This window comes from Rissa tridactyla, chromosome 6 (genome assembly GCF_028500815.1).
Source record: "Rissa tridactyla isolate bRisTri1 chromosome 6, bRisTri1.patW.cur.20221130, whole genome shotgun sequence".
Taxonomy (NCBI): Eukaryota; Metazoa; Chordata; class Aves; order Charadriiformes; family Laridae; genus Rissa; species Rissa tridactyla.
Genome location: NC_071471.1, coordinates 19,070,086 through 19,095,085, shown reverse-complemented (window position 1 = coordinate 19,095,085; position 25,000 = coordinate 19,070,086). Strand labels below are relative to the sequence as shown.

Here is a 25,000-nt window from a genome sequence, read left to right as displayed (position 1 = left end):
CATCATTAATCATAAAGCCCCCCTAGCTAACAAAATATCCTCTTCTTTGGGAAGAACAAAACACTACTGAAAGGTCAACAGAAGTAACAGCATGAATCATAATAGCATCCCATTACATCTGCTGTGGTATCAACAAGGTACTCATAAAATGGCATTAGAAGTTGCTTGATCAATGACTGGAGCAGAAGAATAAATTGGCTCATCAGTGAAAGCCTAGTTGACTGGCAGCTATAGCAACTGCCTTGACTACAGGTGCTTGAAGTTCATTACTATTAATAGTGGGTTCCCACTTGGAGGCCTCAGTTACACAATCCCCAGTGGAATTAATGGTTAGCGACAAAGATATTTCTACTTAGAGCTTTGTTAGAATTGATGCTTTGGGGGTTAGGATTTAATGGCACGTTATATGTTGAGGATTTGGACTGGTAATTTTAACTACACTCATTTGCAAAGTTTTTGTTAAAGTCTACTCCATTTGAGTTAACTTCAAGAAGTTATAACAAGATATCATCCTATTTCAGATTGCTGTCTTCAACAGCTAAGTGTGACTTAAGTATTTCATAACATGAAGAGAAAGATGATACACCTGCTTTTACAAAATCATGGCATGTTCCCTTTGTGTTTTACTGCAGTAAAAGCTCCCACCTGCATTATCTGCTTGGAGATGCATTTAAATGTCTTACACAGAAATGGCAAAATGTCACCCACCACTTTTGCAAACTTTCCTTCTGTTCTTACGTATCAAAGTCACTCGGCTAAGATAGTTTTTTGCACATATCCATATAAATCATTCTGGTCTTAAGCATCTTTCACAAAACAACAATCATGTAGTGAGGGTCAGCATGTTTACAAGAATACCCTAATGAATTCCAGATTGCAGAAAGAAGTAGTAATTTTCGCATTCAAATTCTAGCAGAAATTCCTAAAAGAAAAGGTATCTTGGAAAGCAATGTACGGACAGTCTCCACTTCTGAACTTCTCCCTCTGAATTCCACTTCTTTCACACAGATGAATTAACTTGCAGTTGTAATCTCATTAGCCAAGAAATTCTTGCAATATCTTACAAACAGTTACGCAATTTCTGCTTTTTTCTTTTTGTTGGATATACCAATTTATACATATGAAGCCCTCCATCACACATATTGCCTGTTTAATATACACAAAATGCCAGTAATAATTGAGTTTCATCTCACACATTGTCCAGATCTGTTTGGAAAATAAACTAACAGCAACCTGTTGAATCTCACTAAGGAGAGATCTTGAAATTTTTATTGGAGCATGCAAATAACTATAATTACTTACGCTGCAAAAAAATGTTAGCAAAAAGTATTTTTGAAAGTCACAGATCAGGAATACAATTTTTTTTTATAAACCATTAAAAAATATATAGTAATATTTCAATTAACTATACCCATAATTACATCTAATGCAACTGAGAATAAAGTTCTCCTAAATCCCACTTGAAGTGACAGAGCCAGCCTGACAGACCTCTGTGTTGATTCAAGTGCTGCCTTTAAACATACTGCAATAAGTCTGCAGCTTGCCTAATGTTAATCAAAAATATGCACTAGGCCAACGATCCAATGCCTTAACCATGGCATATAATTGCAGTAAAATAACGAACAGCCACAGCCTGAATAACATTTATACTTTGTTGACAATGCTTTTCCAGGCAAATTTAAAAGACTTTTTCCCCCGAATAAAACTACACTATACTATCTATATTACTATAGATTTAGGTGAATGAACAATATTTAAAACCTCATGCAGGTGGCATTCATGAGATTTTCCTCATCATTCAGCAATAATTTATTTGCTTTTTTTCTTCATTTTATTCAACCAAATTGCTACAAGAACAGTTGCCAGGACATTTGCGTTGTAACATTTACCTTCATGTGTGGTTCCCAAAAAACATTATTTCTCCACAAAATGGAACACTGAAAACTGGATAGATTATTTCTTGAGGGCGATGAAAATAATGTTGTTCACTGCTATTTGTCTGGGTTTGTACATATAATAAGACTCTGAAATTAGCTCTTTGGGAGGGTAAATGAAGTAAAGTAAGCCCATTCATTGTACAACAGAAGCAATAACTCATTTTAATCCACGTTAATATAATTTTGCCCAAGTTTTTTAGAAATAGACTGATTCTGTTACATACTGGTGCAAATTATGCATCCTATGCACATTCTGAGCATGCCTTGATAACCACAGATTCCATTATGTGTTTAATAATTGACTATTCAATAGAGCATTGATGCATTTTTGTCTGGAACTAATTCACCTTTGTCTGTGTATCAGCATGAATGTACAGTGAATTACAGATATCTTGAAATGTAAAGGCCATATGCTTTATTCATCTCAGGTTTTTTAAACTACATATTCATGACAGGCACTGCATAGAAATTAATATCCTAACTTGTATATGCTAGTATATATACAAAATGATTTATTAGAGTAGTGATTCATTGAAAAACACCTTGAACCTTTATCTAGAAAAACAGCAACTCCTGTAACAGGCTTGACCTCGAAAATGGAATTACTCATTGCTGTATTTGCAGAGATATGTGTGACATGGTGTATTAACAAATAAAAACAGCAGTGAGAGCATTTAAAACATCAAGTTAAAAAAGCCACAGAGAAAATCGCTGTGACTCATACATATGAATATCTCTGTGGCAGAAAAGTAAGCATAAGGAAGTCCCCACTGTTCCATGCAGACCTAGTACCCCACCATTGCCCACTCAGGGGAAAAAAACAAGCAAATGTTTTTAACAAAGTTCTTATTCACAAACACAGAAAGTTCCATCTCACCAAAAAATAAGCATCTCCATCACCTCTGTTCTCTCCAAACAATCCTAACCAAGATCAATCAGCCTTGGTAGTTTCGAGCACAAACTCACTGATTTAGGTCACACAACCCCACTGAATTAGTATTAGCTGAGAACAAAAACATAGACTGAAGAAAACAATCTCTAAAGTTTTCAACAAATGACATTTAATCTCAAGGAGAAAGAGCTGTAATTTTTCTCCATTGGGAAAAATTATCGCTTAGCTATACAGTAACCAAACTACTTTTTCATCTTCAGAAGCTGTATGTCTAAAGGTGAAGTTGGTCTATAGTACATCAGTCAAGCCAGCACCTTTAAGAGCAATAATTTAATGTAAAAACTATTCACGTCACTTCGCCATAACTGCACTATTGGACCAATGGTGCTTTTGAATTTTCTCTAACCATAACCAATGCCTAATGCTTCAGAAGTAAAACAGTAATGCCCTAGAGTAAGACATTGGTTGCTTTTATACTGATATGCAAAATCATAAATGTTAAATTATGACAGTTAATTAAACAGTTATCCAGTTCTTATAAGACACCCCCCTTTCCCCCAACACAGTAATAGACCAGTGAAATCCTATGGATGATTATGGACTATAGGAAGGCTTACTGATTTCACTTACTTATTACAAATTTACTTGTCTTGAGCTTCACCTTGGCTTGCTTCTGGTCACTGGGTAGAGAAAGATTAAGTAGTAAGTAGCGAACCCTTCATCATTTTGATTCCATCAGTCAAAGCTTCCTTCTATCTAATAATTTTAGCTGTTACATTATCTTATATTATATACAGGCTGACACATATCATGTTAGAATATATGCTAAACAAATTATAATATTCAATTTGGCATTTTAAGATATTTCAGTTACAGAATGTGCTATTGCTTTATCATTATTATTAGCAAGTGTTTGTTGTCAGGTAACTACAGCACATACTATCATTTCAAACATCTCTTGGCAAGCTTACCTTAATTCTTGCTGTCTCCCCAGCCGGACATACTGATTCTCTGGTTTTAGCCTCTTAATGTGTTCACATCAAATCATAACAGACTCTCTTCCCTTAATTTACAGTTAATAATTTTCCCTCAAAGGGATTAAGGAATGCTATAGACCACAAAGTACCCCTTATTTTGCAAGATGACAAAGGGTACTGCAAACATTTTTATCCAGCAACGCAGCTGTCTTGAGAGGCATTTTGTTAAACTGGATCACAGTTTTGCCCAAGCTATGACAGAAACCACTGTAATGACGACTCTCCAAAGTCCTTAGGCAAGTGCAGGGTTTCAAAAGCCCAACTGAAAGGGCTACACTATCATAACAATAACTCACGCTTGCAAGTTCACGGTACACACAACCTGATACTTCTGTTAAATTCTATTTTGGGGCTACCTACAGATACCCTGTATGTTCAGTTGGATAACTGACCTTTTGCTGCTCCTGTCAAACCAACAGAAGAGAACTGCTGCTGTCTGTTAAATAAGTGCTGTTTGTCACCCACCTGTGGTTGCTGATGAGCAAGGTAATTCCTTCACACGTGTGAAAGGATTTAAACTCTTGGCAGCTGCAAGCTATTGGCTCAGCTGTAGCAGTGGGGCTACTGCAAGTACCCTGTTATCTTAGAGGTCCGGATCATATGTAGAGGGAAAAAAACACCCCACCACTAAAAAGACCTAACCCAGGATTTTTAGGAGTCTACGTTCTCTGACTTGTAATATACTTGTGATGTCTAGATTTCATTTCCCTGACAACTGCTGATTTGACTACACAGCTATCCAAGTGTTAAACGGCTTCATTCTTGATTGGATGCTTGTCTGTGATTGTGTCTTATCTGTTACTGGTGGAGGCCCTCAACAGGAAAAGTAAATTTAGCAATTTTCTGAAGAAAACAGTAACTTATAAGATGTGGACTCAATTCACAGACCGCTTAAAGTGTTGGGAATCTCTCCAATCATTTTTCTAGTTGTTTAACGTGGTCCTGTTGTACTTAAGAAAAATTTCTAGTCTTTCACACCTTCCTTTGTTGAGAATGCCTTTGAGAAGTACCATTGATTCCTAGTGATTCATTGTAATTCATGTTTATTTAACAAGATGTGCTCTTTACCTATTTATATGGCTTTACAGCCCTGATATGTTGCCTATTTTGTTGGGACAGATGCATGGGCAACAAAGATACTGCACATGAAGATCTTAATTACATAGTCTGTTTTTCTTTGATTTTTCTTCAGGACATCTAATATTAATTTACAATGAAGAAAACTGTTTTTTTCCTGTTTGCACATAACTCTGTTAAATTGTCACTGCATTTAGCAAAATGTTATCTAGGGAAAACGCGAGAAGGGAAAATAGTTTGAATTGAAGGCTTTGGGAGACAATGCAGGTTCTGCATTAGCTGGAAAATTACTGACATTTCATTGCATGAGGAATGCTGTTTTCTAAGTGGATACTTCACCTTTTAAAGGGCTTATTACAGCATTGGCTATACACTGTACTATTACGCACAGATACTGTCTTTCAACAAAAATGGCAAGCAACAACACCGTTCTAAAGCTCTAGAGACATGTCTAGAGACATTTCAGTTGCCGATGGCTTCTAAGTAGTGAAAATAAACCAGCAGTTTCTCATTCCTGAGTTATTTTATGCTCCTCATAGTTGGCTCTCTTGGTTCTCTGTATGCAGACTAAGTTGTCAAATGCCCCACTCAGGACTAAAATATGTGGGAAAAGAAGATCGCTATCAAAACATTCATATCTTTAATGAAAAACAGACCAAGGCCTACTTATATGTGGTTTCCCGTCTCTTTATTAATATGCATATATTGTCCATTGAATGTTAGCCCACCATAGTCTGCTACTCTATTTTGCAATAATAACTAACAATGACAGTCATGCGAGATTTTATGGCTCTCCTGAAGGAAAAAATCTCGACACAGCAGTAATGAAAAGAAAAAGAAAAACCCTTAGGTCTGCTTTTCACAGAGCTTCATATAAAATATTCTTCTCTGCATGGGTTTATTTCGCCAGTGATCTCTGCAGGAAGAACAGAGCTACAGATAAAGTTAGGCACTGCCGTCAGATTCTGAATTGCCTGTGTACGGACAAGCCAATTAGTGACTAGCAATAAGTCATCAGGTGCAATTGAAAGGAATATGCAATCTGGCTTTCCCTTTCTCAAGAGGCACTTATCTTCTCATCTATTGCAGCTATAACTTGAAACTCCTCTGCACTTGCCATCTGGCATGTAAGTGTGGATCTGCGCCTAAATGAGAAACAATAAAGATGGATGAAAGCCTTGATGCTTTGTGCTGCACAATACTGCTTTGTAAAAGATCCTTTATATTAAATTATACTGAAATCAAGATTTTGAGCATTATATTTATGCCTCATCATATAATTTTAAAGTTTATATAAAACAGATTAAATAATCTTCTAGCCAAGTCATTAAAAATTAGACCAGTGAAGGCTGAGAGAGAGAGAAATCCCCCAGCTGACAGAGATAACAAAAACCAAGAACGAGACCTATGTTATAAAAATGGGTAAAGTGTGATATTTACATTGCATTTTATTTTTACACTTTAAAGTACAACATTGCATGTTTTGAAAAAGTGCACAAATATGAACAATTATTTCTTTTTTAATTAAAACCATGTTGTGTATCAGTAGCCCTTGAGGAGGATGGCAATACAAGGTCCACAGGAAAGGCAGGCATCTGACTGACATTAAGGGGCTGCAGCTGCCCATGGCTTGAGTAACGCTTCGCACTGCCTGCTGAAATTGTACGGCTTTCGAAGAGCACAAGCACCATCACCACGCATACACAGAGGGAATTATCTCGTGGGAAGAGTGACACTGCAATTTCTCCTCAAAACACAAAAACCACACTTTGTCCACAAAACTCCCAGTGTAATAACTGTAAGATCAGTTATGGGCAGGCAAAAACTCCCTCAATTTCCTCCTCAGATCAGTAGCAGAGGAGAAGAAACTCCCTCAATTTCCTCCTCAGATCAGTAGCAGAGGAGAAGAAAAGGAGGTCACATGGGGAAAACCCCCTGTAACTACAGTTTCCTCTCAGAAAATAGCAATGAACTTTAGCATTCCAGCAAACCTGCATGGCTACGGCAACAGGAATCAAAGCCTGGATTACCTCCATTACTTAGAGTGGGAAAATGATGAGCCTTCACAGTAATTCCTCAAATAAGCAATAATGAAATCCACATATTATACTAATTTTTCTAGGTTACACAACTCCTTGTTATGGAGAAGCTATTGTAAAAATTACAGAACTCCCTAAAAGATGACAGCTCTGTTTCACAACAAACCTTAAGGTTTTGAAATTAGTCTTTGTTCTGCATTAAAAGAATACAAAATCCTCTCGGTATGTTTGTAGAATGGAACTGTGTCAGATATCCAATTTTATGAAAACCCATATACTTTCCAATATTAGACTTTTTTCTTTTCTCTCTGTCCTATCTGTGCAAGAGATCAGCAAGTACTATACAGTCAAAACTTTATCAGAACAAATATGCCACCATGACACATTTCAATTTTGACTAGTGCTATAATTTAACTAAAAGTAATTTAATTAAAATTATTCCAATCATTACAGGACTGGTCCCTGCACTATAAAGAGGAGACCTCGTAGCAGCCTGCCAGTACCTAAAGGGGCTACAGGGAGGATGGCGAGGGACTCTATCAGGGAGCGTAGTGATAGGACAAGGGGTATCAGTTTTAAACTGAAAGAGGGGAGATTTAGATTGGATATCAGGAATAAATTCTTTACTGTGAAGGTGGTGAGGCACTGGAACAGGCTGCCCAGCGAAGTTGTCAATGCCCCATCCCTGGAGGTGTTCAAGGCCAGGCTGGATGGGGCTTTAAGCAGCCTGGTCTGGTGGGAGGTGTCCCTGCCCAGGGCAGGGGGGTTGGAACTAGAGGATCTTTAAGGTCCCTTCCAACTCTAACCATTCCATGATTCTATGATTCTATATTAAAGTACCAGTATTTTTTGTATTGGTCCTTTCTGAATTTGAACAGAGCCATACCAGGAAAACAGGAATGGTTTCCTTTTGATAACAGTATTACTCCCACTTTCACCTCAGCAGAACTATTAAATCTCAAACTGCCAATTTATATAGAGACTTTAGGTATAGGAAAGATATTTGACAGAAATGATGCCGTGGTTTCTGGTACAATTATTAAAAATACCTGCAGGTAAAATTCTGTAGCTTACAGAGAAAGAATACAGTAGCAGGATAACATTCATCAACAGATAGCTAACATCCATCAACAGATATCCCAAAGAATTTTAAAATGAAAAGCAAGGTGACAAATACTTTTATAAAATCCACTTGGAAGAATCACTGACAAGTTTATTATATTAAAAAAGTGATTTTTAAATGATCTTATGAAAATTGTCTTGGACTACATATATGTTGTTGCTGTTACTTCTAGATGCAACCCTGCACAATTTTTTTAAGAGTCACTAAATTACCAAACATAACCCTAATGTTGAGATTTTATCAACCAGTAATACCACTATACTGGAAAGATAATATGGAATGCTCCTGAAACATTATGCAAACAAAATGAGCTATTTTAATGTCACTAAAATATAAAATACAAGCAAGTAAAATCAATGACCAAAAGGAAAAGACAAAATGAACAGAAAACAATGCCTACCAAGACACAATTGATATATATTGATAGAATTTCACAAACAGTGGAGGATTAAGGAGAGAGAGAAAAAAAACCCAAACAATTAAAAATGCACCCATGACAGACTCTCTAATAAAACAGAGAAAGAAAGAAATGAAGCAAACATTCCATTCTGTCCACCTGTGACAAAAAACTGCTTTGACTATCATGATGCCTAAAACAAGCAAGAAACTTTTATTTATCTGCCTTTCAGTGTTTGTATTTTATCTTCTAGCTAAGTCCTCCTTAACAGACAAGTTAAAAGGTTTTATGATTGTTATTTGAGCCCTTTTAAGTTGGTGGGGTTTTTTTCCTTAGCTTTTAGATCAAGCTTTGTATTCTGCCCTGTCTCTACCTCTGCTCATTTATCTTCTGCAGCTTCAGAGGAATATAGCACACCGGAGCCTGCTTTGCTGTGTTTCTGTACTGCATTTTAGCCTTTTGATTTTTACTGCTCGCTTCAGTAATAATGAGTTTGCTAACGTTTGCCTTTAATTCTAATAGCAATCAAGCAACTCAATGCTTTTAATTTACAAGAAGTTAACATTTTCTGGTCTACCCGCATTTGTAATATTTGATTTAATGTTCAAACTAACAGTAACTGCAGCATTAAGTAATTTAAAAATAAAGGCTTGTGTATTTACTTCATAGATTAAGCTGAGTGAATGGTCTCCTTGTTGTCCAAGACTTCAAGCTAATGCCTTCCAATTCTGTTATGGAGGGTAAAGGTTAATGAACACTTCTCTCCTGTTTCTCTTCTCCATCTCCTCCCAATAGAATTTTGTTCAGATCTGAACTACGCATCAGTAAAGGCCAGATGCCAAGAACTAAAAGATTATGCCGACTTGCCGTGCTGCTGTTTTGGCAGATTTTACAATTACAAGGCCTAATTCTACAGCCTTGATGTGCATAACTTGTGTAAGACCCTGGGAGCTTTGTGTCTCAAGAACTGCAGTGAATGCCAAATTTTCATACAGCTACCAATACATAGCATCTGGAACAACTTTGGCTTGGAATTTTGTACTCACAGTTTTACACCTTGACATGCGTATTCTAACATGTTTTACTTAATAGTAACAGAAGAGTAAGAGAATATCATTGCTGCTTCAGACTCCCACTGGAACAAGTCCGGAATTAAACCCCATGAAAATAAGACTACTGTGATAAAGAGTAAAAGCTGGTCCAGTGATTGCCATTATCTCTAGGTAATTGTCAGAATGTTACATGATTTTGTAGTGGTAACTTTTGCCTTAATTTAATTGCTGGAAGACAGGTTTTAATTAGTTCATCTTTCATAACCAACTTGCAACTTCTTGTGGTCGTTTGTTCTTCCCTTGCAGTGTGGCATCTCAGTGCTTCAGCTCTTGCACATTTTCTTGTCTGATAGTCATCTCTGCCCATATCACGTCTTTTACATCACTGCACTTTCAGGCACGATTTGCAATTTCATCTGCTTCAAGAGGACTCAATGGAGAACACAATTTAGGATCAGATCTACTACTGCCTTTGTTTACCATTAGCAAATTATTCTAGATACAACTCAGTTCAAAAAGCACCTAACTTATTAAACAGTTTCCTAAAAACTCTAATGTGAAATGGAAAGCTTATGTTTAAAGGCAAGAAGCAAGAAATGCTTATTACTACAACTGATTCAGTTTACAACAAAAATGGCGAAGGACAGAACCTCAGCTAGCATAGAACAGCTCTCATTGAGATCAGTGGAACCACATTAATTTGTGTCAATTCAGATGCTCACCCTTAGTGTTCAAGCTTGATGCAGAAGATTTAACGTTTGGATTGGTTTTCTTTTTTGTAAATGAAGCACAATTTTCCTTTTATAGGGAATCTTACTTATTCCCGAAACACATAACAGCAATTCAAAATCTACAAAGCGGAGGTTTTAATTCTAGCTGCTCCTTTTCAGAATAAGCTTTATGTGTTTAGTATGCCTTGTCAGCAAAAATAAATGATCCATTATGCACTAGGATGTCAGCTTCATAAAGTTTTTTAAAATGGACTTTTCTCTCTCAAAAGGGAGTTGGGGGAATTATTGTTTCTATAATGTTGTAGAACCCTTTATAAGAAAGATTATTTATACATCCACATTACATAATTTAAAACTGCCTATCTGGCTTTTCATCATTATACAATCCCATGGGATTTTAAAGCCTGAGCACCTATAGTCCAGGCTGCTTATATGGAAGAAATTGTTTATACAGTCTTTTTGTCCAACATTTTTCCCATACTAACCAACGAAAAAAATAACTCCATCACTAACAATAGGATTCCCTGAACATCTTAAATTATAAGTTGTATTCTAAAATAAAACTTCATGGGAACAGGGTAAGACCAGTGAAGAGCAAGAAAATGTCACAGAGAAGTACAGAGCCACACACAGGCAAACAATTTCAGCACTGCCCACACTGCCGGTTTTATCATCCTAAAGTATCAATCAGCTCCAGGGATCATCTGCTTGTGTGAGAAATTCAGCATTAGGAAGACCCAAAACCACACCTATATATGTTTAAAAGCAGAAAACATGATACTTTATATACTTACCTGGATTTTTTTTTTTTTAAGCTTGTGCTTTGTCTGGGAATTCTAAGTTGATTTCAGACTTTCTAAAGTTATGCCTAAAAAGTATATACCCTGCTCCCAGTCACAAGCCAAAGACCTGAAAAATGATGCTGAAACCATTCCTTGGCCTTCGGCAAAGCCAACCAAAGGTCTGAAGTACAGTTTATGGCCTCCATGCAGCAGTAAAATGTTATCATTTGCATGTACATTTCACACAGTAAAGCTTAAAAAAACAATCCACAATCCTATTTATTTTTTACCACAATGTCAGACAAGAGGAATAGTTGTGCTTCCCATTATAAGGGGATATCCTGTTATAAAAAACAGGAGGTTTTGGGTAGATTCTATAACTGGTGACATTCTGACACTCATGAAACTGAATTTTACATGCCTAAGAATTAAAGAGAATGAGCAAGTAACTTAACACTCTCTGGACTTCACTTTTTGCTAGGATCTATGACATTTGTGTATTTTGCAAAATATTCAATAGCTGATGGAGAAGGTGGTGTCTCTATGAGGCTAGTCATCAAACAGAGAAAGCTGAGCTTCGTTATTCCTGAGAATTATTCCTATAGCCTCTGAGAAAGCCACAAGAACTCACAAACTCTTTTCGGTTGCAAATCGATCTCGCCACCCTGAAAGCACAATCCTTGGAGCCGCAAGGTCAGCCCTTAAAAACAGAAATAACAGCAGGAAGCCAAAAGTTTGGAACGTCCCCTTCAGGTGAACAAAGGAGTTTAACATCAACTTCCCTGCCCTCTAACAAGAGGAGGACGCCTAACAGCGCTTGGTGAAGGAGAGGTCGCGATGTCCCAGGCGCAGCGCTGGCGGGGCAGGTGGCAGTGCGGAGCCAGCCCCGAGGGCGAGCGGGGCACTAGAGGGGGCAAGAGGGAGGCAGCCGCTGCAACCGCAGCGCTACCCCGGCTTGTCCCGCACGGGCCCGGCAGCGGCTGACCCGGCCCCACCGCCGCCGGTAAGGCGGGAGGCAGGGAGGGAGGTGAGGAGGCGCTGGCGGCGGCGGGAAGGAGCCGGCGGGGCGGCGGCTTCCCCGAACAGTGTCCGGGCGCGGAGCTCGGGCGGCGCGGGGCCAGGCCGGGTGAGGCCCTCCGGCAGCCGCCGTGTCGCCGGAGCTCGGGCTTCGTCCCCGGGCCGGCAGCTGGGGCTGGCGGGGAGGCCGGAGGGCGGCGGGGAGGGCGGCGCCACTGGGCCGGCGACTTCGCGCTGCCTCCCCGCCAGGCCCTGAGCCTGGCGGCGGCCTGCGGGACGAAGGCCGGGCCGGTGCTCCGCGTCTGTGCCCGCCTGCGTACCCGGAGGGGAGGGACGGTGGGGCAGCCCGAGTGCTGAGCTGGGCCCCTGGCGCGGGTCGGGTGTTGGCCGGGTGCGCAGTGTCACCCCGCGGGGTGACGGCCGGCCGGGGCGCTGCTGCCGGCGACGGCAGCGGGGCCGGTCTGTCCCTAGACACCGCCAAAAACATGTGGGCCTTCAGATTCAGGGGCTGGAGTCTGTCGTGCTCTCCACGTCAAATACATCTATCCAGGACCATATATATACACATACATATTTAAAATCGCAAATTAAAGCTTCCCCCCCCCCCCCCCCCCGAACACCTACTCTAGCACCCGTGAGAGTTAAAGAAAAGGATATATGGCTACTTTTTTTTTTTTTTTTAATCTACCTGGCTTCCACGGTGTAATTTATTCATCTTTCTCCTGCACTTTTAAAAGGTTGTTTCCCTCCTTGTGCAACAGCTGTTGTTTGGTTTTATAAATGATCCCTGATGTTTGTTTTCTTTAAGCTTTGTAGCAATACAGGATGTGCCAGTAGTTCATTTTTCAGGCATTATTTGCTACTTAAGTCTAGTTACATTGTTTGATTCTAGCAATAAATTAGCTTCATGCCTTTAACTTTGGAAATGCAAATTGTAGAATTTCGCTTAGGTATGATAAGGTAATTAGCATTCAGATGCTCTAAAAGACCCTTGAGAAGCCCAGAGATGTCTGAGGGGGGGCATTCAGGACGCAACAGGTGACAATCCTGTCAAAGGGCAATTTGAGCTATTTGAGGTTCTGCCTTTTAAAAGAAACTAATGAGACAAATTGGATTTTATTGCAGTCATGATTTCTAAGGTCTTAATTCATAAAAAAAATTTCATCTGGCGCAGCAGATGAAATGGGCTGAGTGAAACTGTTACTCCCCAGGCATCTGCCCTGTCCCTAGCAGGGCGATGTTGCCCTGAAGGAGAGCTGCCAGAAGGGCAAGGGCCACCTTCACAACTGTATTTTTTCCCCCATATTGTTGGTTTTGTGCAGTGCACCGCTTGAAAAATGCTGTAGAAGCCTCTCAGCCCACAAAGCATTGTGTATTTTTCTTACCAATAACAAGAAGAAACTGAGAAATTAGCCATATAGGCTTACAAAGTGTGATGGAGATCTTGAAAACCCTAAGAAATGCCATACTGTGTCAGACTAGTGGCCTGTCCAGCCCAGCCATCTCTCAGGCAATGGAGAAAGGAGATGAAATTTAGGGAAACTATCCTGGCCACTTGCTTCCCCCAGTATTCCCTGCCACCAGCCACAGCTGCTCCATTAGGGACAGAGCCTTCTTAATCAAGTTTTTAATTTTATTTTAATTCTTTATTTGCTAGAAGACCTCTTCCATATAACTGTAGAGCCAGTGAGATGTTCTTTCCTAACGACCCAAATAGCATCAGGAGTTAGTTGCTGCTACCACAGTAGATAGCAAATAGTTATCCCTTTTTTGAAACAGAAAAGTAAGCAGTGGGATTATGGATGCTGATGTTTTAACTTTGGCCTTGCTGGCAGTTCTGGAAATCCTGCATTACCCTGTGGTTGCTATAAATGATTATTTTGCATCTGAGTGTTCTGCAGTAGTACTTTTAGGGTTTTCATTGGTTTGCTGTCCTTTAAAGCCAGCTTTATAAGAACAGATTTTAGTGATTGAAGATGCTATCTTTACCACTTAAATATCTACCATTTGTGTGCAAACTGTAGTTCTGTTACTAGATTCGCCTTAAGTTCTGCTAAACGTATTTTGCTAATTGTAAGAAAATTGCAGAAGATGTTGAAAGAAGAAAAACCCCTCTGAATAACTTCTCAAAAGGAATTCTTGAAGTTTTAGTAAGAGTTTTTTTTTGACAGACAAGTTGGTACTTTAACTAAATCAGCAGTTTATTTGTTTAAAAATATCCACTCTAGGTTGCAGTTCTGTGTGTATCCTCTTTTTTCTAGAAATCAATATCCTGTTCTTTGTGGATGACTGACTCATACATGCAAATAGAAGGATGAGTATTGGTTACTTAAAAGAGTTTAAACAACTGTAGAAGAAGAAAAAGCTTATTCATTAGTGTGATAATGGGACAAGGAACAGGCAAGGATTTGAGTGTTAGATGTTGAGAGGTCCCCAGGGATTATTGCATAAGTGATTATAAAGATCATACTGCAGTGAATACAAGAAGGTGCCAGGAGCAGACTGTATTCTCTTGACCTTGTTGAAATGCTACAAAAAGGTGTAGGGTCTGCAGTTGTGTAATGCATGCTGAGATCCTGCATTACCCAGAGATCACTGAATGCGTGTGGTTTGTCAAGCTAGTCTTTTTTTACTTATTTTCTGCGTAGTTCTGGCTTAGTGTAGTATCATTGGCTTTGTAACTAGATGAAACTGCTAGAGCTCTGTGTCTAAGCATTGCTGAATGTTTTATGGGCAGGCAGAATGAAATACCTTTTTTACAAAATGGGCATTATTCATCTGATCTTCTATCTTAAACAAAAGAACCTTATGCATTACTAAAGACAATATTTGTTATGCTTTGGGCCATTTTCAAAGATACATGTAAAAAAGCCCGGATGATTTTCGTAAGGTTGTATAAGTTGCTGCTCTGGTGAAGACTGCAGTGAGCTTGAAGGTGATTAGGTTTGGGGGTTCCTTTGAATCTGATTTAGAAACTGTGATGGGACTTGCATTTTCTGACTAAAAGCCTGGTGTGGGGATTGGAAGGGGCAACTTCATACTTCTGATATGCTGAATCTGATAGAAGACTGTGTATCCTATCATATACTTTGTTAATGGCTTTCCAATGAAAGTCAAAGAAATGAAATGCACCTGAGTCACTGGAATTTAACAGTAATATGATCCATCATGTGGCCCTGAAAAAGCTATTTTAGAGGATTAGAGTGTCATATTAGGCTATGTTTAATATTTATGTGCACCTTGTAAAATTCTTCTTGGCTGGGGTGAGTAACTTTCTGATGAACAAATAAAATATCACCCTAGATTGTACATTTTTCATTTCTTCTCTCACCCAGGTATTTATGTTATGTTCATTATGAAAGTGGAAGGTGGGGATATACAGGTAAATATTTGTCACTGTTGTGGAGGACTGATTTCAGTGACAGCACATGCTGGGAACTTACTGATTGGAGTAACTTTTGTTATGGCAGTGACTCCGATTAGGAACAGTATGAGAAAATCTGATATCTGGTCATATTTTCAAGGGATATTTGTGTGCTGTGGTTTGCTATGATTTGGGTCAGCTACTAAAATGTACTTTTTATTTTCTGACTTTGAAAAGGTGTCTGGCAATCATAACATCCTTAACATTAACTGGTGTAACTCAACTGGGCTCAGTGCAGCAGCATGAATTTATGGAAGCTAATGATGTGGCCAAGAAGAAGAATGGATGTGGGCAGCTTTGACCTTGTTCAAATCTAAATTTCATCTAAATTAATCTAAATGCACCCTCACAGGAGGAGATAACACTTTTATCCTGTGTTAAGATTCAGTTTATTTCTGCTCTTTGCAGAAATTTTACCTCAAGGGTGAGTCTGCCTCATAGTGTGCACATACCAGTGTCTTGTCCTCCAGTTTACTAATTTAACAGCTCATGAATCAGACTGCACTGCTCAGCACTCCATTGTGCTTCTGATAATTAATCAGATATGGCTCTAATTACTGACTTTCAGCAGAACTTAACTGTGGTCATCTGTAACGTCATCTATTATAGACATATTGTAGGAATATTGGCAATAGAAAAAGAACTTGCAGGAATGTTCTAATGAAATTACAATGATTTTTCCATCATAAAACTTTTTTTGTATAGCTTAAGCGTGGCCTCCTCATTTGAAGCTATCTGCCCTTGTATGTATAGCCATATGGTTGGTTGGACTCGATGATCTCAAAGGTCCTTTCCAACCATGAAGATTCTATGATTCTATGATATGATGTACCATACTGTTGAAAGCTTCTAAACTATGGACACTTCTGTGTAAGGTAACTGGCATTTCTAAGACACCTGCTTGGCCAAGGCTGTTGGTACATGTGCTCAGGTTAGAGCCCACAGACTCAGAAGCGCTCACCAGGAGGAGCCATACACAGTTATTGCATGAAATGGGAACATACAGTAACTTGTCTCCTTCAAACCTTATTCTTTAAGTCTTAATCTCTTTAATCATTAAAAACAATACCTACAGTGTTACAGAGCAGCAAACCCTCACAGCCTGTGGTCAGAGCTGTGCTTTCTCTTACTTCCATTATTTATGAATTTGGAAAATGGACAACAAAGATGACAAAAGATGTCTTATCTTTTACTGATTAGAAGTACAACAGAAGGCAGTGTCTGTCATGTCAGGAGGAAAGCTGAACTAACAGGAGAGGTACTTGCAGAGTTTAATGACTTCTTCATGCAAAAATCAAAGGCGGTTGTTTCTTTTTAAAACCAGAATTACATTTTTAAAATTAAGTCAATTATTATACTCTTAAAATAAACATACAGATCTTACTAGTACTGCTTGATTGTAGTGATGTTACCTGACTTATTCCCAAGGTTTCCGTCAAATGCTTTTAAACTAGTTGTAAGAAGGTGCAGTCTTTCTATCATAGGCAATTATTAAAAATATTAATTGCATCAAATCAAAAGATGCTTTCATAGCTCAATTGGCATCTGTGTCTCTTGCTTTAACAAACTTTCTTCACTAACACACTATAAGCATTTTCTTTAGAATTCTGAAATACAGTTTTTACTGTACACAGGGACTGTACACACTAAAATACAGGGATCTTAGGTCCTTTGATCGTTTGAGGTGCACACATAGACATGGTACTGATGCAGCAAACACTTGAATAGCAGAGCAGACTCCGCTAAAATCTTACAGTTTTAAGCAAGGCAGCAGCAAATCAATCACTTCAATCATACAAAGAGTTCAGAGGTACTGTAGTTGTACCGGAGTGGGAAAGCTTCAGTACAAATGTAACTTTTCAGTGATTTTCTGCCCCTTCTCTCATGAAACTGAGGATTTGAAACTGGTTTGCCAGGTAGTGAATACCTAATCAATATAAAATGTTACCATACAACTTAATAGTTCTGCTTCTTGAATTAAGAGTTTGGCAGTTGCAGTAAATGAAGAATTGTGGGAGTTTGTCTCTTTTAGCACCAATATCTAAAAATTACTGATTAGTACTAACAAGAGAGAGAGAGACTGTAAAAGAAAATGGCTGGGTTTTTTCCCCCAAAAAATTGATTTGTTAACAATACCCTTTTATAAACTCAATAAGAGAGTGCTGAGAAAATGATGTGAAACAAAGCACCTCTTCTTGGAAGTTTTGGTTGCCTTCCTTCTCTGGAGCCTGTGCTTAATCAATGCCTAAATATACTGAGAAGGTACACAGTGTTGTTGGGGAGGACAGAAAAGGTCCTGAAGTTGCATGTGCATAACAATGCTTTGTTCCTTGTAATGCATGTATTATGTTTATTAAAATAGGGGTGATGCCAGTATTGGAATTTTTTCAAAATAAATACTGCCAATTTATATCTAGATTTTTCTCTTCTTTTCAATTCCTTGCTAGGTATAACATTTTGATGCAAGAATGATTTTAAGTACAGAAGTGATTCCTTTATAGAATTCATTGCCCTCAAAGGGTTCTTGAGATGATCATTTAATGATTATGGAGCACTTGCATGTATGTAGCTTATACATAAAAGCAGTATTTTGTCACAAATATAATAGGGAGAATTAGGGAGAAGAAGACATGAAGAAGGTATCTACAGGTCCAGTCACTTCAGTTCAGGTGCGTGTGAAGCCAGGTCCAGCCTCTGAAATAGCTGAACATTAGCTCTGATTTCAAAGTTATGGAAGTGGAAGCACAGAGGTGAGGACCTGAATTCTAGAAGGACTGAGTAATTGAAGGGCTGCTGATTGATAACATCATTACATTTCAGCACTCCTAGAAGTTGGGTACCAAGGAAATCCCAGAGACAAAATTTGCTTTCTTGGTTGCAGCTCTCTTTAAGATGTCACGTTCTGCCCTTTCTTCCCCTCCCAATCTATGTGCATTTTTAACTCACCTTTCCTGATGGAGATCAAGATACATGTTTGACTTAATTGGAATTTCTTTTTACAACCTTGCAACAAGACTGGATTAACATTGAATTATCCATGCACAACTTCTTCAGAAGTACTTCGTATTTTAGCTAGACTTGGGAGCGTCAATAGGCGAAAACACTTACATGTCTTCTGGCACAACATTAATGAAATATGCATTGTGTAGGGGCAATTGCTAGGGACAAATTAATGACAGATTATTTATTTAACAACGTATTTTATTGATGTTACGCTTGAGTAACTTTTTGCAAACATATAGCAACTAATAGGTGCAAACTGGTATTACCGTATTTAAATTCAAGCAGAAACTACTGCTTTTTTGGTCTGTAGGTCATTTGGCAAGAGAGAAAACTTATTGAAGTATTCTGGACTGGCTTAATTGCTTAGTTTTTATGGAACACATGAAATAGAAATTTATTCCCCTGGCACAACGTGCACACTCAGTTAATGCCTCATAAGAGCACAGTCATCTACTTGTATGTAGTTTGTATTCAGTTGGTGAAACTAGTTAAGGACAGTCTGCTTCATGTGTGTAGGTAAAATGCATATGACTTTGAACTGAATGTTTGTAGAAGCCTGTCATTGTAGGGACACTGGGACGCTGTAGCACTTAAAGGAAGTGTGACTGCCACTGTGTCACAGAAAGTGAAGAGGCTTTCTCCTCTGTGTAAAATTCTGTGTTTAAAGTTTTCTCCTCTGTTTGATTTCTCAAGAGACCTTAGCTGAAAAATCAGTTAACTCTTTTTTTTTTCCCTGTTATTCTGGGTGGTCTAATGATTTTAAATCTTTGTTAATTAATAACAGCTAAGGTAGCGGCTGAGTCAGAAAGTTTTGTTTGAAATCTTAAAAGTTGTACCATACCCGTTGAATAAATTTAGGATACACTATATAGGGGATAGTAGGAATAAAAATGCTGATGTTTTGATTTTTATTTACATATATAGATATTTTATATATATGGTATGTGTGTCAGAGGTATATATGTATAAAAACATCATTTGAAATGCCTCTTTGCTATATGTTTACTGTTAGTACTGTTCTTGGTTTGAATTTTTCCTATTTCTTTTTGTCTTTTTTTGTTTTGTTGTTGTTTTGTTTTGGGTTGAGAGTTTCCATAAGCAGTACCGTCTGTTTATCATTAAGATTACAGGTTGAAGGCTTTCCCTAGAGTCTCCGAGGTATAAATGAGTAAGAGCTGCAATCAAACCATCCAACACATCTGTTTCAGGTGAGAAACAGAGAAGTCTATAGAATTAAAAGCTTCTTTTAAAAAACAAAAGAAATCATTCAGTTTATGACCTTTAAGATGGCAAATAAAAGAAAAGAAAAAAAACAGGAAAGGAAATGTAAACTACACTTCATCAGAACAGGAGAGAGGATATCAGAGCCATCAACTAGCAGATGTAAGAGCTAGAGCTGCTGATGATACATGTAGTGGGGAAGAATGGGTATGATTTTTTCCTCCTGAACACATATTTGTTTGAGTGATATGGCTTGGCAATTGGGTAAAGTTACATGACCGTGTCATTGATTTTACTTTGTCACATAAGATTGTAATAAGCCTGTTTGCAGTGCTGGATGCTGAGCAACATCATTGTAGTTATTACTGTAAAAAATTTCTGCTTCTAGGAAATTCTTAGTCTGGAATTAATTAGTTTATCATTGAGAGTTCAGCATTGACTAATCTGTGGCGATAGAATATATCTAGCAAAAAGTTGGGACTATAGGAGACCACTGACATGTTCTAGCAATGATTTATTTTTCAGTTAATCGTAGATACTAATGTTTTGCTACCTGTTTCAAGGCAAAAAGACCTTTCCCTATACAATGAAAATACATTTACAGAATTGCTGATATTGAACAGAAGAACACCTTGATTTTGATTTTTCAGAATAAAGAACCTGTGAAGTTTGGATGCAATTTTCACGTATGAGTTTGTTAGTGTCTCTACAGGGATAGTAAATCAGAGTAAAGAGTAAATGAACTGATAGAGTTGGCAGCTATAGAACATCAACTGGATATTGATTTGACCACTATTGTTAAATTTTTCTAAGGAAAGGGAAAAAATATAAGGGAATATAAGGACTTGGAACAGTGAGAGGTATGCTCTGAGCTACAGTGCTTTGGTACACTGCAGATGGAGAATTGGATTTGACTAAACGGAGCACAGAAGCCATACCAGATTCGGTCTATTAACTCAAGACTGGCTTCTAAAGTTTGGGATGCGGGTGTCTTCTGCAGGAAGACCTTTACAGTGATGGAGAGAGTTGGAGGCCAGGGGAAGGGAAGGGAACGTTTTATGTCTGTTGTATGGGTGTGAGCATTGTGGAGATTTCAAATCCTAGGAAAAAAAGAGGCCCATCTAAATATTGGATTCACAGATACATATGTGGGACACAACTGTGTTTTATCATGCTGCATATATCCTGGATCAGTTGTAAAAAGAGCTATGCAAATAAGTAGCTCCAAACACAGTGGCTAAGTTACACTGATTTCTGCTGCATTTTTATTGAGATGACTGACATTTTAATTAAATTATATAAGGCTTGTTTGTAAATGCACCTGCAAGGCTCCTAACAGCATTGCTCCCCACCCATTCACCCTATTCATAGCTTTTTAACGTCCCCGGTGTTTTCCTGTGACAGCTATAGTTTCTCCTCCCTGCTGTTCCCTGTCCTTGATCCACCATCACTTGCTCTGCCATCCAACAAAGAAACTATACAGGCAATTGCTGATAATCTGGCTAGAAGAATGCGCTGGCTGCTGGCTGGCCCCCAGCTGCTGCCAGCCCACCTCTAAGGAAGTCAGACCTGTAGGTTTGCGTGCTGCATATGGGGTTTTGTCATATGTTCCAAAGGTCCATGGTAAGAACTTATTTTTTAAAAAAATAATCTGCTTTGTTGCAGGCCTGCAGTTTCCGAAGTTATTTATACGGGGTTGACAGAAAGACAGAATAAAACGTTGTTTTCTGAGAAAAGCATGTTAAAAATAAATATAAAAAAACCATGTAAAAAAAAAAAACATGTAAAAAATATGTCAGTTTTTAATAATGTCAATATGAATTCCTAGAAATACTTTCTAGCTGCCTCTGTATGTGGGGAAACAGAATTTGTTGGTGCTTTCCTAATAATATCAAAGAACACATGTGTTTGTGAGCTAGTACTTCCTGTATGCTGGGATGATACAGAGTGATCTTCTGATTCTTTACTAGTGTTCCAGGAATACACAGTTCTGAAAACAGAGCCCCTTTTAGTTTGAGGAACAATGAGTAGACTTCTCTTTGTCAGCTTTGTCTTTTATTTTACTTTTTTTTTTCCTTTAGGGTGGAGTTTTAATGTTTTGATGTCAGAATGAAGAGCAGGATACCTCTCATTCTTCTAGCTTGTGGCTCCTTTAACCCCATCACCAACATGCATATGCGTATATTTGAGCTGGCTAGAGACCACCTGCACCAAACAGGTCAGTAAGGTGTTGTTAGCATCATGCACACAGTGGTTTACTGTGAAAAGTAAGAAAGATTTTTAAAAATTGCTATAGATAAACTGTCGCTTTAGAACTGGCTTAATTTTAATTTTCTTTATTGACCGTTCAATATGAGGTTTTCATGGCATATTCAATGTAGAAAGTCCAGCGTTACCTCTTCCTTTGGCTTGGTACATAAGCAGGTATCATGAGTGCTCATGCAAATAAAATTAAGGTTTTATCAACAGTTTTAGGATTGTACTCATGGAATGGACTGAGCCTTGTGAAAGTGCATGCTTAAGAATTTTGAAACTGCGAAGAAACACTTATGTTCAAATTTCATGTTTTTATGATACGTTGTGTTTTAATATGAAGAAGTATTACAGTTAGCAGTTTTGACAGCTGGGTGAAACTGGAGAAAAGATGAAACCTTAATTATTCATTAGCCATCTTCACTAAGAGGTACAGGTTATCTCCCCTAGCAAAATAATTTCCTCATCAAGGAGATGAGAAAAGCTAGATGTCAGCAGGCTAGAAATTTTTGGCAACAAAGGAGAAGGGCGGGTAACATCAGGAACTTCAGCAAGAATCAGAAAAGCTACTGAGAAGCATTGAACTCTCAGCTTTATCAACTACTTAGTTGCTGAGACTTTTTTTTTTTTTCCATCTGGCAGCTAAAATACACACATAATATTTCTGGGAGAGGTTGGAAGGGAATCATAGTTTATTGGAACCTGACAGAGAAGTTCCTACAGAGGTGTCTTGGTAGGAACCTGAACAGAAAATAATAGTAAAAGGAATTTGTCTGTCAAATTGTGGGGAGGGGGGGGAGAATGTGGAACCTACTGATCGCGTTGTGCAGTAAAAGCAGCAACTGCATGCTCGCCATATACTTTGACTTTTATGAGGAAGAATTGCACAACTGGCTCTGAGGGCTGCCTCTACGAGTCTCTATAGTCCTGCAACTCTCAAATGATTTCACTGTTTCTGCAGAACTAGAAATAAAGGGTTAAAAAGGGATTTGAATTGGCTATTCTCACTGTAATTTTATAACTGCTTCTGCTGCCCAGGTGTGCAAGGAGTAGAAAGGTAATGTGAGACCAATTGGTAGTTCTGTTTAAGACATATGTTATAGTCCAGTAACTTATTTCTTTATCTTGAAAGAAGGATTGAACTGAGAAATGAATTATGACTCTGTCTGAATCAGAATTCATTGCCTGGTCTGCTCCAGGGTGTGTGTAACAAGACTCCACCCCTTACTCAGAGCAGTTTGCTTAAACAAGTCTAGTGAAAATCATATTAAAAATGAAATTTTGAAAGGCTGAAATGGAAGTTGTGCATTACATTGCACCTCTGTAACATCAGTGCTTAGTTCTGAATAGGTTATGACTTGCCTTTCAGCTTCTCAGTTTAATGTGTGGAGTCTTACTAGCATAAGTAATTCATGCATTAAAGAAGGGGACTTCATTTGTGTCTGGGTTGCCTACAGTGTCGTCATTGCACTTTCTGAATGCTTAGCCCAGGATCTCTGGAAAGCAAGAATCCTGTTAGCTTGTGGAAGCTTTACCCATCCCAAGTAGAGGTAACTTTGAAGTAACTGTAAATAAAGGTGTATGTGTTTATATGTATGGATGCACAAATCTGTTATACGGTCTTTCTTGCTACAGTGAAAACAGTTTCTCAAGCAGAAGGGGTTGGCAACATGCTATAACAATGATCGATTCTGGATGCCTGCCTGTTTTATGGCAGAACATTCCCACCCAGGAAATTAGTTGGTCATTCTCTCATGTTTTCAATCTCACGTTTCCACTTCTGCAGTTACCCAGGGATGGAGAGGAGAAATTGGAGCTTATTTGCTGAGAAGAAGCACTAGTTGCAGACTGGGAGCTGATAGTGAGGCTGGAGGACAGTGGGTTATACATGACTAAAGCTTGTTTGAAGTGAGGTAGTGGTCTGCTATCTTCACATTGTTCTCAGTAAGAACAATGCACTTCCGAGCTAACGTACACACTGAATGCCTGAAAAGGTAACTAGCATGAGCGAAGAATTAACTAGCATGAGTAGTGATGTTTCTGAGTCTGTGAGAATGACTTTCTTCTGGTGCTACTTCAATATTTCTGCTCGATCACAATTCAGACAGAATCAGAGTTGTGCAATAGCTTGGCTGGAGTTGACTTCACAGTTGGGTTTTACTGTTAGGAATGACATGACTATCCCTGATATGCATCCTGACTGACATCTCCAGTAATTGTGTCTGCCAGCTTTTTGCACATCACTTCAGTTTCAAATGCTGTCTAATCTTATTTTTTCATACATCCCTTTTTTAAGTCAGGAATTTTATTGAGTTTCTGATACTTTAAGCAATATCTGCAGTTTCATTGCCACATGTCAAGTAATTCATCCTTTAAGATCAGTCAACAAACCTTGTCCTGCTGCCTTTTAAATACACCAGACATAACTACGTATGACTGAGTAACTCTAATGATTCTCTTTATCTGCTTTTTGTTTCTAGTTATGTGAATTTGACTTTTTACACATCCTCACACATAGCTATCATTTTGTCAGATTCAATCCTTGTTTTAAAATTCTTTCTTGAAACTTGCACTGACTGTGACAAATACCTTTCTAGTCTATCAATACCTAATGCCAGATGCTTTTATTTCTCTTTGAGTGCATTTCTCATTTGACCATAAAGTCCAAAGAAATATAACTAGAATCAATCTAAGATGTTTAAAACCTTGTTTCCCAAGTATTGCTGGTGGAGGATACTTACATCACCAAGTTCCCAGATAAGACCAAAAGGGATAGAGGACAAAGGACGGGCGTATGAAAGCGAAGACATTTCTATCTGTGACAAGACAGATGCAAGGGGGAGGTTACAATGATACAGTGAGTTACTACATTATGAAAACTTGGGAAAAATGTGGCACAATGAATGGGTTGTGTCAGATGCAGTGCTGGGCAGCAGAGATGAGAAGTCCAAGCAGTAATTAGTCACTAACCTGCCTTGGGAATTCAGAAGTTTATGTTGTTCAAGGGCTGCATCT

General features: G+C 38.4%; 1 protein-coding gene across 8 annotated transcripts in view; it reads left to right on the top strand.

Moving 5' to 3' along the window:
• NMNAT3 (nicotinamide nucleotide adenylyltransferase 3) overlaps positions 1–25,000 on the top strand; it is a 92,357-nt gene that overhangs the window by 51,263 nt on the left and 16,094 nt on the right. Inside the window, exons 1-4 of one of the 8 annotated variants that reach the window (XM_054206871.1) lie at positions 11,978–12,070; positions 15,420–15,466; positions 19,635–19,719; positions 21,814–21,950. In XM_054206871.1, coding sequence (XP_054062846.1) covers positions 21,842–21,950 — 109 coding nt within the window. In that variant the 5' untranslated portion in view covers positions 11,978–12,070; positions 15,420–15,466; positions 19,635–19,719; positions 21,814–21,841. Of the gene's footprint in view, positions 1–11,947; positions 12,095–15,419; positions 15,467–19,634; positions 19,720–21,813; positions 21,951–25,000 lie in introns of those variants that run through there. The other 7 variants (XM_054206869.1, XM_054206870.1, XM_054206875.1 and 4 more) reach the window with 7 other exon arrangements.